Raw genomic sequence first — 13,859 nt, forward strand, 5'->3', positions numbered from 1 at the left:
ATGCAGAGCATTTTATAAAGAATAATTTTTTTCATTAAGTTAATAATAAAAAGTTTTCTATATGGTTCCAACTTAGTGGGACCTATTGCATGTTATATGTGAAATTTTGAAAAAGCATATCTTGTTTAAAAATAGACCTAGAGGTGATTGCAATACACCATTTTAAAGTAAAGATAATAAGCTTTCCTTTTATTGCACAACGTATATACCTAAATACACAATAAAAAATTTATAATGAGAAATTTAAAAATAATCGTAAAATATATCAAAAATCATTAAAGGTATAAAATTTTTGAAAATCCATATCTTACTTAAAAATAGTCATAGAGCCTTCTATGATAGACCGTTTTAAAGGTAATTGACTTTTCTTCCTACTTAATGTAACATTGCATATACCTAAAGCTGTGTAAAAAAAAGTTACAGAACAATGTTTGCGAAGTAACAAGGAAAATGGCACAAAATTGTTGTGAGTGGCGAAATTTGAAAAATCATATTTTGGAAACTGTAAATCATACAGACTTACACCAAACGTCATTTTAAAGAGGAAGGATGGAAGTTTTTTTTCTGTGAAGCAATGTCTAAACAAAAATGCTACCTTTCGTGTTTTTTTCTTGCTTTTCTTTTTAATATAATTTTGTAAAAAAAATATTTTTGACTTTAAAATGTGATATTTCGATAGTAAATTTAACCTGGAAAATTTTTCCTGTAGACGTGTTTGTACCAAACGTGCATAGAACTCACCATAATTCGCCCTGTGCCTAGGGACTAATTCACCCCTTTCTTAAAAACGCACCCCTGTAAATGGTAGCACTCCGCGGTTTTTTCATATTTAGAGGTCCATTGACTATATGAAATAATAAAATCCCGTTAACGTTGTAGTTCCTCTCTAAAATACATAATCAATAGCCTATTACTATAGATACGACAACCTTATTATAAAAATAAAAACTAAATAATAAAATGCTTCATCTAGACCAGGACATTTAGCACAAAATAAATCGTAAATACAGCACCTAGAGATTTGAAACTTTTTGCATTGTGTTCATAATGATGTCAGGAAAAAAGTCTACTATAGAAAAATGGGTGGAAATGCATCGTTGCATTTTAAAGTGCATAAAATGCTTCCAACAGGGCATACACAATACACATGTCGAAATAAGTGTATTAAATGCCAAATTTTGTTACTCGGGGGGTTTTTGGGGTCGGTAAAGATGAATGAATACGCTATCAGAACCGATCATTGGAGCACCTAGTGTCTAGGTTCACCGCTAAGGCACGTGATCTGGAGTTTCAAAGAGTTTCGGTACTAAATTGATGCAAACAGATTACTAGGAGCGTTTCTGGAGTTGCTGAATAAGAATACGCCATCAGAACCGACTTCCGGTGCACATTATTTTTTGCGACTGGAGTCCGTCATAAGCTCGGAACCATTACGTGTTTTAAACAGTTTAGTGTGCCATCAACGTCGTTGCTTCCTTTTCTTTTTGTACAAACTTGCCATTACCAAGAAAGCACCACTCATCACAGAAATGGCGTAGATTTTATCGCGCGACTGAGCCATGACTAAAAGTTTCCTTTGGATCGCAGAAGGTTCGTCAAAATGAAAAATTTTAACGAGCATTTAACGCGCCACGAACACGCGGCGCACACACGGCGCGGATATCTATACATACCTTAAGATCATTAAAATTTCCTCGTGCCACTGTAGATCTCTAAAATGAGTGGAATTTTTGTTAGAAAATTCGAAATCTGTATGTTTTGTTACGTCCATGTTATTATCTACGAAAAGAACCTTGCGCCATACCGTATAATATAATTATTTTTGGCTGCGAGATTTACAAGACACCTTGAAATATGCTAACACTGTAGTTAGAGCAGTAGAAGCGTCGTAATATTTGCTAATTGGAGCTTCCAACAACGTACTTGGAGAAACACTGTGTATAACACAAGTTAAAATTGATTTATACAGTGAGCACGTAAAGGTTGGAATAAATTCATTTTCTCGAGAACGGACGATTTTGGAAAAACATCCCGAAAGAGGTCAATTTTTATTTTTAAATTACGACTTTTTGGCATATATATTATACTAGTGACTTCACCCATCTGGGCGTGATGACGTCATCGATGATTTTTTTAAATGAGAATGGGGGTCGTGTGATAGCTCATTTGAAAGGTAATTCAATTCTCTATTCAGTAATATAAACATTAACATAATTATTTATACAGGGTGTCAAAAAAAAATTGTTTTGGATTCAATTTATTGGCATAAAAAGAAGAATGTATGTAATTTATTTAATTCAAAATACATTTTACTGCTCTCAGAAAACAAAAAAAATGTGTATTTGCAAAATAATCATTGCTTTTCGCTTAAATTAATTGTTCAAATTGTCACGAGGCTAGTGGGTGGCTGCTTTAATATTTAATTTAAGCAAAAAACAATATTTATTTGCCAAATAAACATTTTTTCCTGTTTTCTGATAGCAGTAAAATGTATTTTGAATTAAATAAATTACACACATTCTTCTTTTTGTTTCAATAAATTTAATTAAAAAAAAATGTTTTGGGCACCCTGTATAAATAATTATGTTAATGTTTATATTACTGAATAAAGAATTGAATTACCTTTCAAATGAGCTATCAGACGACCCCTATTCTCATTTAAAAAAATCATCGATTACGTCATCACGCCCAGATGGGTGACGTCACTAGTATGATATATATGCCAAAAAGTCGTAATTTAAAAATAAAAATTGACCTGTTTCGGGATTTTTTTCCAAAATCGTCCGTTCTTGAGAAAATGAATTTATTCCAACCTTTACGTGCTCACTGTATATACAACAGCGCTACAGGCTTCCAAAAACTTTGTATTTTCCTCCATTTTTCCTTGCTTTTTCTCTTCAATCCCCGATGGCTATTTCTGATACGTATCGTTTTACCGCTTCCAACCATTTCATCTTTGGACGTTCTCTAATTTTTTTCTCCATATTTCCCTTCTTCAGTATTGTTTTAACATTTCGGTTTTCTGGCATTCATATAATGTGACCAAAACATCTAGCTCCTTGAGCTAAAATTTTTTCCGTAATTATTGGTTTTCCGAGCATCCTCATTATTTCTTTATTTGTTCGTCTTCTACAAGTATTCTCTGCCGTCTATATTCCTCCGAAAATTTCTTTGGGCATTTTTCCCAGATCTCTTTCTTTTCGTCCTGCTGGTTCATAATCCACTGGCATACATCATCTTTTATCCCCTTCATTGAACTTTTGCCTACCTATCTGTTTTCCTTCTTTTGCCGTGTACGTTTTAGTTACTCCTAATTATTCAAATTCTGTCACTTCTTCAACACTATAGACAGCCTCTGCTTCTTTCATTTTGATATATTTGACCTTCTGCTTTTAGCCACATGGTTTTTGATCGTATGTTGGGTGTTTTCCGTCTCTTTATACTTTTGCCTTGTTTCTTCTTGCCAAAGTATGTATTCCTAAATTATTCATCAAACCAGTCTTGACGTCTCTTTATATGTACAAGCGTTGTACAAGGCTATCTCTTGTACGTATATTTTTCCATTTATAGCATATATTTTATATTTTAGTAAAAAAAGGCAGTTTTTATTAAAAATGAATTCAAGGTAATTGGCGCATATCCACTATGTCATTTAAATCAATTGTTTCGACTTTAAGTGACATCTCTATATTTAATACTGTAGCCGATAAATTATATCAGTGTCTGTATGTCATGTACAGTTAATTTTGAAAATTAATTGAAGGTCACTGATGTGTCCATTCACATCTTATTTATCTCGATTGTTTCGTCTATAGGTCGTTCCCACCTCTATATTTAACACTTACCAGTATCTATTTTCAGAATTGTGTGTTTTTTATTAACCCTCTAATCAGTGGCGTAACAAAATCCGTCGGGGCCTCCCCGCAGAATTGTAAATGGAAAATTACTAAATGAGACATGTGTAACAAACACTTATATGTGTTATAGCCCAGTAAATGAACGTGAAATACGGCGATACCGTGTAATTTTCAGTGTCACCACCAAAGTGGTTAAGTCCATACTTTTCGAGTTATTTGCGATTGAAAGTGTTTAGTGTCCAACAAAAAAAAAACACGTTTTCAGGCGGTTTTTCGTAAATAACTCAAAAAGTAAGTATTTGATCAAAAAAATATTGTTTACAAAAATGTAGCTTATAAAAAAAAATGAAAAAAAAACTATCGACCCAGTAAAAGCAAAGCTGTGGCCCATGAAAAATTGTTCTTATGTGTCAAATTACACATCGAATATTTCAACGTGAAATAACAACTTTTGAAAAGAGGGCATTTTGCCAAAATAAAATAACTTTTTGTACTATAAAACTAAATTTTTTCAAAAATACGATCTTTGAACCGGTCAAACTTACAGATAAACAAACAATACATATCCTAAATGGTAAAGCGCTAACAATTAATTTTATTTGAGGTGCTAAATGGGGGGAGATTTTCACGTTTTTTTAGCAAAAAAGGGGGTACTTTTTTTAAACATGGTTTTAAACAAAGTGCTTTATTTTTTGGTTATTTCACGTTGAAATATTTGATTTGGAATCGGACAAATAAGAACAATTTTTCATGAGCCACAACTTTGCTTTTACTGTGTCTATAGACTTTATGAATACACCATTTTTATGTTTTTTTTATAAGCTACATTTTTGCTAAAAATTATTTTTTCGATCATTTTTGGATAATATTTAATTCGATAAAATACTTTTTTTGAGTTATCTGTAAAAAACGCCTGAAAACGTGGTTTTATTGTTGAAAAATAAACATTGTCTCAAATAACTTGAAAAGTATTGACTTAGATAAAGAAACTCTATAGAACAAAAGTTGCTTATAATTAGTCAATTTATCCATTTCCGGACTTATTTTAAACGTATGTTTTTCAACCCCGACTTTCACTTCCCAAGTAAAAGTAACCAACGGCACAAGTCCAACTTGGAAGTGGAGGATAAGTAGAATCTAAATCCAAACTGTCAAGCAAATACGTCGCGTCGCGCGTCGTGACGTTGATAATAATTACACTCCAAAACGGTCATTTACTAGGCTATTAGTGTATTCATGCACTGTTTATGACAACTTACATTTTTCATTTTTATTGGTATAGAATAAAAAAGAAAAAAATTAATAAATGATTACTTTATTACAAAGTATTAATCTATGAGATGAACAACTGTCTTCGTGCAGCGAATATATCTACAATTTTATTAATATCTGATGGACAACTACATTTTCAATACTGCGTTGCTTAAAAAACGTTGCGTATGTATGCGTAAAATAATATAACAATAAGACATTTTTACCTATATTAGACAAGATGGGGCCCCTGACATATTGGGGCCCCTCCGCAAGCTTCATGCTGCGGGGGCCTCTGTTACGCCTCTGCCTCTAATTGAGGGCTTCCATTTGACACATTATACCTTGACCCTGAGTAATGATTGTGTTTATTTTACTATACGTATAGTAGTAGTATAACTAATCTCGTCTGACGTCATACTTGAAATTCATTGACAGACGGTATCCTAAAAGGTGTACAAGGTCAATTTGTCTTAAAAATGTCATATACATCATAGAACCATTTATACAGGGTGTATCATTAAGAATGTCCAATCTGTGAGTTGTAGATTATAGATCCCAAAATATTAAGGTTTAACCCAAATCACTTAAATAAAATATGGCTCCTTATTGAGTTACAGGGTTTTTTATTTAAAAATTAAAAACTTCTTTTACCTAGTATGTATTTTAAACCTTTTTGACGTATCCTTATCATACTTGGCAGAAAGTGTGGCTACATACAGCCTATTAAATTGTGATAAATAAACGTTTCTAGCTACGAGAGGCGTACGACAGGGGATAGTGAATGGTTGACTCTTCCCAAATTCTACGCCACTGGGGGAATTACTATTTTAGCGCAATTTTTCGATTCTACAATACTTTCTATGAAAATAGTATACTCTTGATTGGTAACGATAAAGTCATTAGTTTTCGAGATATTTGAAGTTAAATAATATGAAACGGCAGTTATTTTGATTTAGCGTTACCAATGAAGAGTATGCTATCTACATAGAAAGTATTGCAGAATCGAAAAATTGCGCTAAAATAGTAATTCCTTCAGTGGCGTAGAATTTGGGAAGGGTCAACCATTCACTATCCCCTGTCGTACGCCTCTGGTAGTAGCTAGAAACGTTTATTTATCACAATTTAATAGGGTGTATAATAGCCACACTTTTTGCCAAGTATGATAAGGATACGTCAAATAGTTTTAAAGTACTGGGTAAAAATAGTTTTTAAATTTTTAAATAAAACACCCTGTAACTCAGTAAGGAGCCATATTTTATTTAAGTGATTTGGGTTAAATCTTAATATTTTGAGGTCTAGAATCAAAAATCAGAGATTGAACATTCTTAATGATATACGCTGTATACAGGAGTTCTGGTTATTAAAAAAAAAATGTTCTAATTGTTAATTTATTTCTGAATCAAATTCTCGTATAATAATTCCGGTTTTTATTACTCCAATAATCGACATTATGGCTCGAATACGCTTTTCTTCAAATTGTCTAATACATATTCGTTACAGATGTATTCGGCAACAAAAATTTAGTCAATACTTAAATTGTTTCTAGCATATTTTGAACTTTTCTATTACTTTTAACACATCAATTACCTTCCGAACGAATTTCTCTCTAGTCTTCCGGCGAAAGCGTAACCAGCTCTATGGATCCTCAACTGGAACGACAAGTGGAAACCATCAGGAACTTGGTCGACAGCTACATGCGCATCGTCACGAAAACCACCAGAGACTTGGTGCCCAAAACCATCATGTACATGATCATCAACCATACCAAAGACTTCATCAACGGAGAACTGTTGGCCCATATCTACGCCAGCGGGGATCAGTCACAAATGATGGAAGAGGTAAGTAGTTGGTTTAGTTTGGTCTCAGTTAGATAATATCTTTACTATTTGATCCATACTTTTTCTGCTCTATTATGATATCTATGAGATATAAGTAATTTATTTTAGATCTGACAGGCTTGTACATTTACAAATTGTGTTTAGATCCAAAAAAGTATTTAATAGACAACGAAATAACACGACTGATAAGGGAAAATGTCTCAGGTGATGAAAATGGAGTATAACTTTATTCGTCAGTGCAGTCTTCCAGAAGTGGATCATCCATTGTATAGTCCAGACTTTGCTACAAGTGATCATTTATTTTTTAAAACATAAGGAAAAACAAATTAATTAGCCGAAAACATTTTCTCTTGATATCTACTTAATATTATTCCTGTAACAAGGAAATATATTACATACCTGGGAGTAGAACTATATGCCGACGGATCAGAAGATGGAGAAATACGAAAGAGAATAATGCAGGCAAACAGAGCTTATTTTGTCCTCTCCCATATATTTCGGTCTAAAAATGTCCTTCTTCTTCTTCTTAAGGTGCCGAGACCGCTTGTCGATCGTTGGCTCTCATGTTGTGCAGCATATTAACAATCATTGTCTTATTTACAGCCGCACGAAATAGTTCAGTGCTAGTTTTCCCAAACCATTGGCGTAGGTTTTTAAGCCAAGAAGTTGTACGGCGGCCCACACTTCTTTTTCCCATTATTTTACCTTGCATGACAAGGTGAAGTATGTCATATTTTTCTGGGTGACGCCGAAAAATGTCCACCGAAATACAAAGATGAGAATCTATAAAACCTTAATTCGACCAATAGCATGCTATGGCAGTGAAACTTGGGTCCTGAAAGAAACATCCAAAAAGAAACTCGACACATTCGAAAGGAAAGTACTTAGGAGAATACTAGGACCTGTGAGGGAAAACGGAATCTTCAGAAGTCGATACAACAAGGAGCTTTATCAACTTTATAAGGAAACGCCCCTGTCAGACTTCATTAGAATACAAAGATTGCAGTGGGCCGGACATTGTGATAAGAATGGGAGAGGATGCTACCAAAACGAGCAGTGAATGCTAGAATGCAAGGAAATAGACCGGTTGGAAAGCCAAGAAAGCGCTGGAAAGACACAGTAAACAGCGACGCACAAGCCCTTTTAGGAGTCCGTGTATGGACAACAGCGGCTACAGACAAGCTAGGGTGGAGGCAAAAAATAAAGGAGGCCAAGGCTCAATTTGGGCTGTAGTGCCGTAGAAGAAGAAATATATAATATAATAGGTCAGACAAAGTATTCCAGTTTGCGATTTTTAACTGATCTGACCACTTCCGTAATTTTTTCAGTCCGTAACAGTTTGCTTTTTAACGATACATAGGTTTTTATCATCAATAGCTACTTGCTGAAGAATGCCTATCATTTCAATATGTTTTACTCGATCAAAGGCCCTTTCCAAGTCACTAAAACATAATATTTAAACTGGCTGGCCCACATCTCTGCATCTCTGTTCCAAACCCTGAATACTAAATAGTACTTCTCTGTTTCCAAGGTTATTGCGGAACCCAAACTGTGTGTCACTAAGTTATTCTTCTATTTTTTGTTACATCCTTGTGTGCAAAATGCGAAGAATTCTTTTTAAAACATGGCTTATCATGCTGATGGTTCGATAGTTCGATAGATACTACATCTTGGTGAAAGGCTTATACATTTACAAATTGTATTTAGACTCAAAAAAGTGTCTCAGGTGATGGAAATAGAGTACCTATAACTTTATTCGTCAGTTAAGTTTTCCTGAATTGGAACATCCACTGTACAGTCCAGACTTTGCTACAAGTGATCATTTATTTTTTAAAACATAAAGGAAAAGAAAATAATTAGCCGCAAGCATTTTCTATTCATATGTTTTTAATATTCAGAATTCTAAACTGTTCCAGCACTTTTTTATCATGTTTCGAAATTCGAAACGTTATTTTTTTTTTCGACAATTCTGATCTGTAACAAGGAAATATAAAGATTATTTTCTCGCGTTTGTTTTTATTACATCTTTAAAGTCAACTCATATTATTTTGATGTATAATAAGCTTTTTTTCCTTATCAAAATAGGCTCCCGAAGAGGCTCAGAAACGTGAAGAGATGTTACGGATGTACCACGCCTGCAAAGAGGCGTTGAATATCATCGGCGATGTTTCGATGGCTACCGTTTCTACACCGGTTCCTCCACCTGTCAAAAATGACTGGCTGGCCAGTGGGCTGGAGAATCCCAGACTGTCCCCACCTAGTCCCGGAGGACCTCGGAAGACCACACCGCAGATGAGTGCAGTAGGATCCAGCGGTAAGCAAATTTATTTTTAGTCCATTGAAAAGTTACATTTAGGTTGCATTTTTTAAAGGAAGCAATTTTATTTTTTTTTTATGTATAGGGGTTTTAGTATAAGCTTAAGTTCAAGTTTGTGCGTCGCCGTCTTTAAAAAAAGGATGCAAGTGGTTTTCGCGCTGTATCTCGTATACTATAGCAATCTTACAAAAAAATTTTATGAGACATTATTTGTAGCAAACTTTTTTTTTCATTTTACAAGAAAATGACATCATAGCAATTTTATAGAGGGGTTTTCAATGAATAATCTCCACTACAAATTTGTTCTTCTTTTTGTGTAGATATGACTGTCTGTTTTTCAATGTGCCTCCAGTAAGTTGTCATTCCATCGTTTTTGTGGTCTTCCCACTGATCGTCTTCCTATTGGGGAACCGTCTCTCGCCGTCCTTACTGCTCTATTTGTTGTCATTCGGCTTATGTGGTCGTTCCATATTCTACTCTTCTGTTTTTCACCCAGTTATTAATGTTGTCCACCTTGCATCTCTGTCGTATATCTGCACTTCTAGCTCTATCCCACAGTGTCTTACCATCGATTTTTCGAAGTGTTTTCATCTCTGCTGTTTCTAGCATTCTTTTTGTCCTTTCTGTATCAGGTCGTGTTTCTGCCGCGTATGTCATTATTGGTCTGATGACTGTTTTGTAAATTCTGCCTTTCACTTCTTTTCCGATAATTTTTAGTTCTCCATCAACTTGCAGCTCTGTTTGCTTTATTCACCTGATCTTCCACTTCGGTTTCGAGCTTTCCGTAGCTAGGTAGTATGATGCTTAGATATTTAAACTCCATCACTTGTTCTATTATCTGACCCTCCAGCTTTAATTTGCACCTTTTCAGATTTGCTGTTATAACCATGCATTTAGTCCTCTTTGGGGAAATTAGCATGTTAAATTTTCTAGCGGTTATATTAAATTGGTGCAGCATACGTTGTAAATCATCGCCACTTTGAGAGATTAGTATTGCGTCGTCTGCATAGGAGATTATTTTAAGTTGTTTTTCTCCCATTTGGTATCTTTTCTTTGTTCTTACTTTTTTTATTATTTCATCCATGATCAGGTTGAACAATAGAGGACTCAGAGAGCTTCAATTGGGCCAGTAAGTTCTTCATCTACTTTTACTCTTATTGTGTTGTTCTGGTAGATATTTTCGATCGTTTTAATATTCCTAGAGGTACCTTTCTTGCGTACAATAAATGGATAACATCTTTTAATTTGACCCTGTCAAATGCCTTTTTAAGGTCTACGAAACATAAGTATGCCGGTTTGTTGTATTCTAACGATTTCTCTTCCTAACGATTTCCCGACCTAAAACCTTGTTGTTCTGCTAATGTTATAAATTGTATTTAGTCTGTTTGTTATCACTTTGGTCACTTTTTAGTGTTGTGTTTAATAATTTAATTCCTCTATATACAAATTTGTTGTAATATTATAATTTATCTGGGTTCTATATCACCGGTTTCTTGAATATTCGTAAGAATACGATAAAACGAACCATTAGGTTTAGTTTTCTATTACAGTAGAACCCCGAAAATCCGAACTAATTGGGGGGACAGCCTGGTCGGATTCCGAAAAGTTCGGATTATCCGAAAGTTAGCCTAACTAGTAATTCAAAGCTTTCATTGTCGCTGATTTTGAGTCGCAAAACGTTCTCGTAAGACTGTGGACAATATTTTTGGACTTAAGTTGACTACGAGAGAATCGAAATAAGTTTATGTTTAACCTTTATAATTAAGTCTGGCTAATTGGTTGATGCCAAAGCCAATTATAAATAAATAAAAAACCCTTATAAGCACTGCATATTAAAGTACGTCTTCATTTTTCACAAATTTTAAGTGCCATGGTTCTATTAACCATGGTTCAATTTTCTGGTTTTACTCTGTATGATAAATTTGTTTTTAAGTTTTTGTCTTGAATTTTTTAAATTTTTCACTTTCTGTTGGTTCGGATTTGCCGAACGTTCGGATTAGCGGGGTTCGGATTTGCGGGGTTCTACTGTATATATGTTTTCATTCATATAATACATCATTATGTTTGTTTAAAATACAAAAAAATACATTTATTATCGCTTCCTCCAACACAAATGCAGCCCACTTCCACAGTCTCCGAGTGTATCTCTAGGTTCAGTCGTGGCTTGGCAAACCCTGCGTTCCTGAAAATTAGGACTGGAAAAAGCATGGAAAAATTTGGATACCAAACCAATCCAAACTTTCAAAACTCCGGCACCCCCGAACTTCTGAAATTAATTTTCTGCAGATGCGAGAGAAACTGTGAAAGTATGTGTGGTTGTCGAAAACCAGGTCTCAAATGCTCTGAAGTCTGCCTCAATTGTTCTGGTGAAACCTGCAGTAACATAGAAAAATCAAAATTAATCGAAAAATTCAAAGAATTCCAAGATTAATTACCCACGTTGACGTCTATTGTAACTCCCGTTCTTCTGCAAACATTCAACTTCGATACTGAATTAGATCCTGAACCGCCGCCTGAACCATCAAAGAAAATGGAACAATAGCTGGAAGCTCCATCCTGTTCTTGACTCCGCTAGATAGATATACAGACATTTTCGAACTTCAAACGGAAGACTTTCTCTCTGCTTTCTCCCCTTGAAGGTAATAAACGTGGTGAAAAATACCGTGATAATATCTCTTCCCTGTTGACCGCCACCGGCAATAGAAGTGCAAAGATAACTGCTCTCTGGTTTTGACTCAGGAAGAGAACACACTATTTTCTACTCTCTTAGTAATAACAACTAATGTCTCGTGCTAAAATACCGCGAATCTATCTGATTCCGCCTCTCGTAATAAACAAACAAATCTAACTTTTCTCTTTGTAAACTAGTTTAAAACACAAACAGTGATGTGTACACATGTATCCGCGAAAGACATCCTGGTTTTATTCGCGATAATCCACCGTGACCGAATCCTACTTATCCGAATATCACTAGTATATAATGTGACAGTGACAATGATTTTGGTAAGATGTTTTATAAACTTAAGTAGATATTGTCTGTATATAGACGAAGCAATAAAGCACTAAAATCGGCCTTACCTCCGAAAAAAAAAGACAAGACGGATCTTAATAATTCTTTTTGCATTCGATTCGTGAATGCGCCAGGAAACTTTGTGACCCAGAGCCATGATATAATATTGAAAAACTGCATACAAAAAATGCATTCTTAAAGTGCATCTCAAACAGACAATAAAAAAAATTCAGAACTCGTCAATTATCGGCGGAAATGAGTTCAATTTTGTTACTCGGGGGGTTTTTGGGGTCGCTGAAAACGAATATGACGTCAAAAGTGATCTCCGGGTAGCATATGCGTAAACTGCAGACGCACAAGGCATGGGCGAACGATTCGGCTTTTTCCGATTAGCGGGTAGTAGAGTGCGCTACACTCTAATACCCGAAAGTTAAGTTAGGACCGAAGGGTTGGGTCTTCCTCCTTTCCGATTTCGTAAAATTCGATATTTGTACATAAAGATAATTAAAAACGTTGATAATACGAATATATACTGTGTTTTATTTACATTTTTTAAACAGGCTTAAATAATTGTAGACGTATATTGGCATCACGATCAATCGTAGTAAACAGCAGACGTATAAAGGCTAAGTACGTCTGCACTCTACTACCCGCTAATCGGAAAAAGCCGAATCGTTCGCCCATGCCTTGTGCGTCTGCAGTTTACGTATATGCCTCCGGGTACCTGTTGCCAAGGGTACCTACTGTTTACCTTGTCATTAAAATTCAATAAAAAATTACTCAAAAATCATTACTCGGGGGTTTTTGGGGCGGCTAACGACGAATATGACATCGGAAGTGATTTTCGGAGTACTTGGTGCCCAGGGTACCTACTGTTTAGATCTCTTGTGGAGTTTTCGGTAAAAAATTTAGTAAAAAATTAGTCAAAAATAATTACTCGGGGATTTTTGGGGTCGCTAACGACGAATATGACATCGGAAGCGATCTCCGGAATACCTGGTGCCCAGGGTACCTACTTTTTATGAAGTTTTCGGCAAATTCATTAAAAAATTAGTCAAAAATCCTTACTCGGGGGGGTTTTTGGGTCGCTGATGACGAATATGACATCGGAAGTGATCTACGGAGTACCTGGTACCCAGGATACCTACTGTTTACCTTGTTTTCTGGAGTTTTTCTCAAATTCATTACAAAATTAGTCAAACATCATTAGTTACGAGATAAACAGTAGGTACCCTGGGCACCAGGTACACCGGGGATCACTTCAATGTCATATTCGTCGTCAGAGACCCAAGAAACTTCTAAGTAATGAATTTTAACTAATTTTTTAATGAATTTGCCAAACACTCCAGAAAACGAGGTAAACAGTAGGTACCCTGGGTACCAAGTACTCCGTAGAGCACTTCCGATGTCATATTCGTCGTCAGCGACCCAAAAAACCCCAAGCAATGATTTTTTGCTAATTTTTTAATGAATTTGCCGAAAACTCCATAAGAAGTAGGTACCCTGGGCACCAAGTATTCCGGAGATCGCTTCCGATGTCATATTCATCGTTAGCGACCCCAAAAACACCCAAGTAATTATTT

General features: G+C 35.2%; 1 protein-coding gene across 3 annotated transcripts in view; it reads left to right on the plus strand.

Annotated features, from left to right (window-relative positions):
- Positions 1–13,859, plus strand: part of LOC126890552 (dynamin) — an 84,961-nt gene that overhangs the window by 43,632 nt on the left and 27,470 nt on the right. For all 3 annotated transcript variants that reach the window (XM_050659572.1, XM_050659574.1, XM_050659575.1), the window contains exons 12-13: positions 6,722–6,949; positions 9,035–9,263. In XM_050659572.1, the coding sequence (XP_050515529.1) occupies positions 6,722–6,949; positions 9,035–9,263 (457 nt within the window). The remainder of the gene's footprint in view (positions 1–6,721; positions 6,950–9,034; positions 9,264–13,859) is intronic.

The sequence above is a fragment of the Diabrotica virgifera genome, chromosome 8 (genome assembly GCF_917563875.1).
Source record: "Diabrotica virgifera virgifera chromosome 8, PGI_DIABVI_V3a".
Lineage (NCBI taxonomy): Eukaryota > Metazoa > Arthropoda > Insecta > Coleoptera > Chrysomelidae > Diabrotica > Diabrotica virgifera.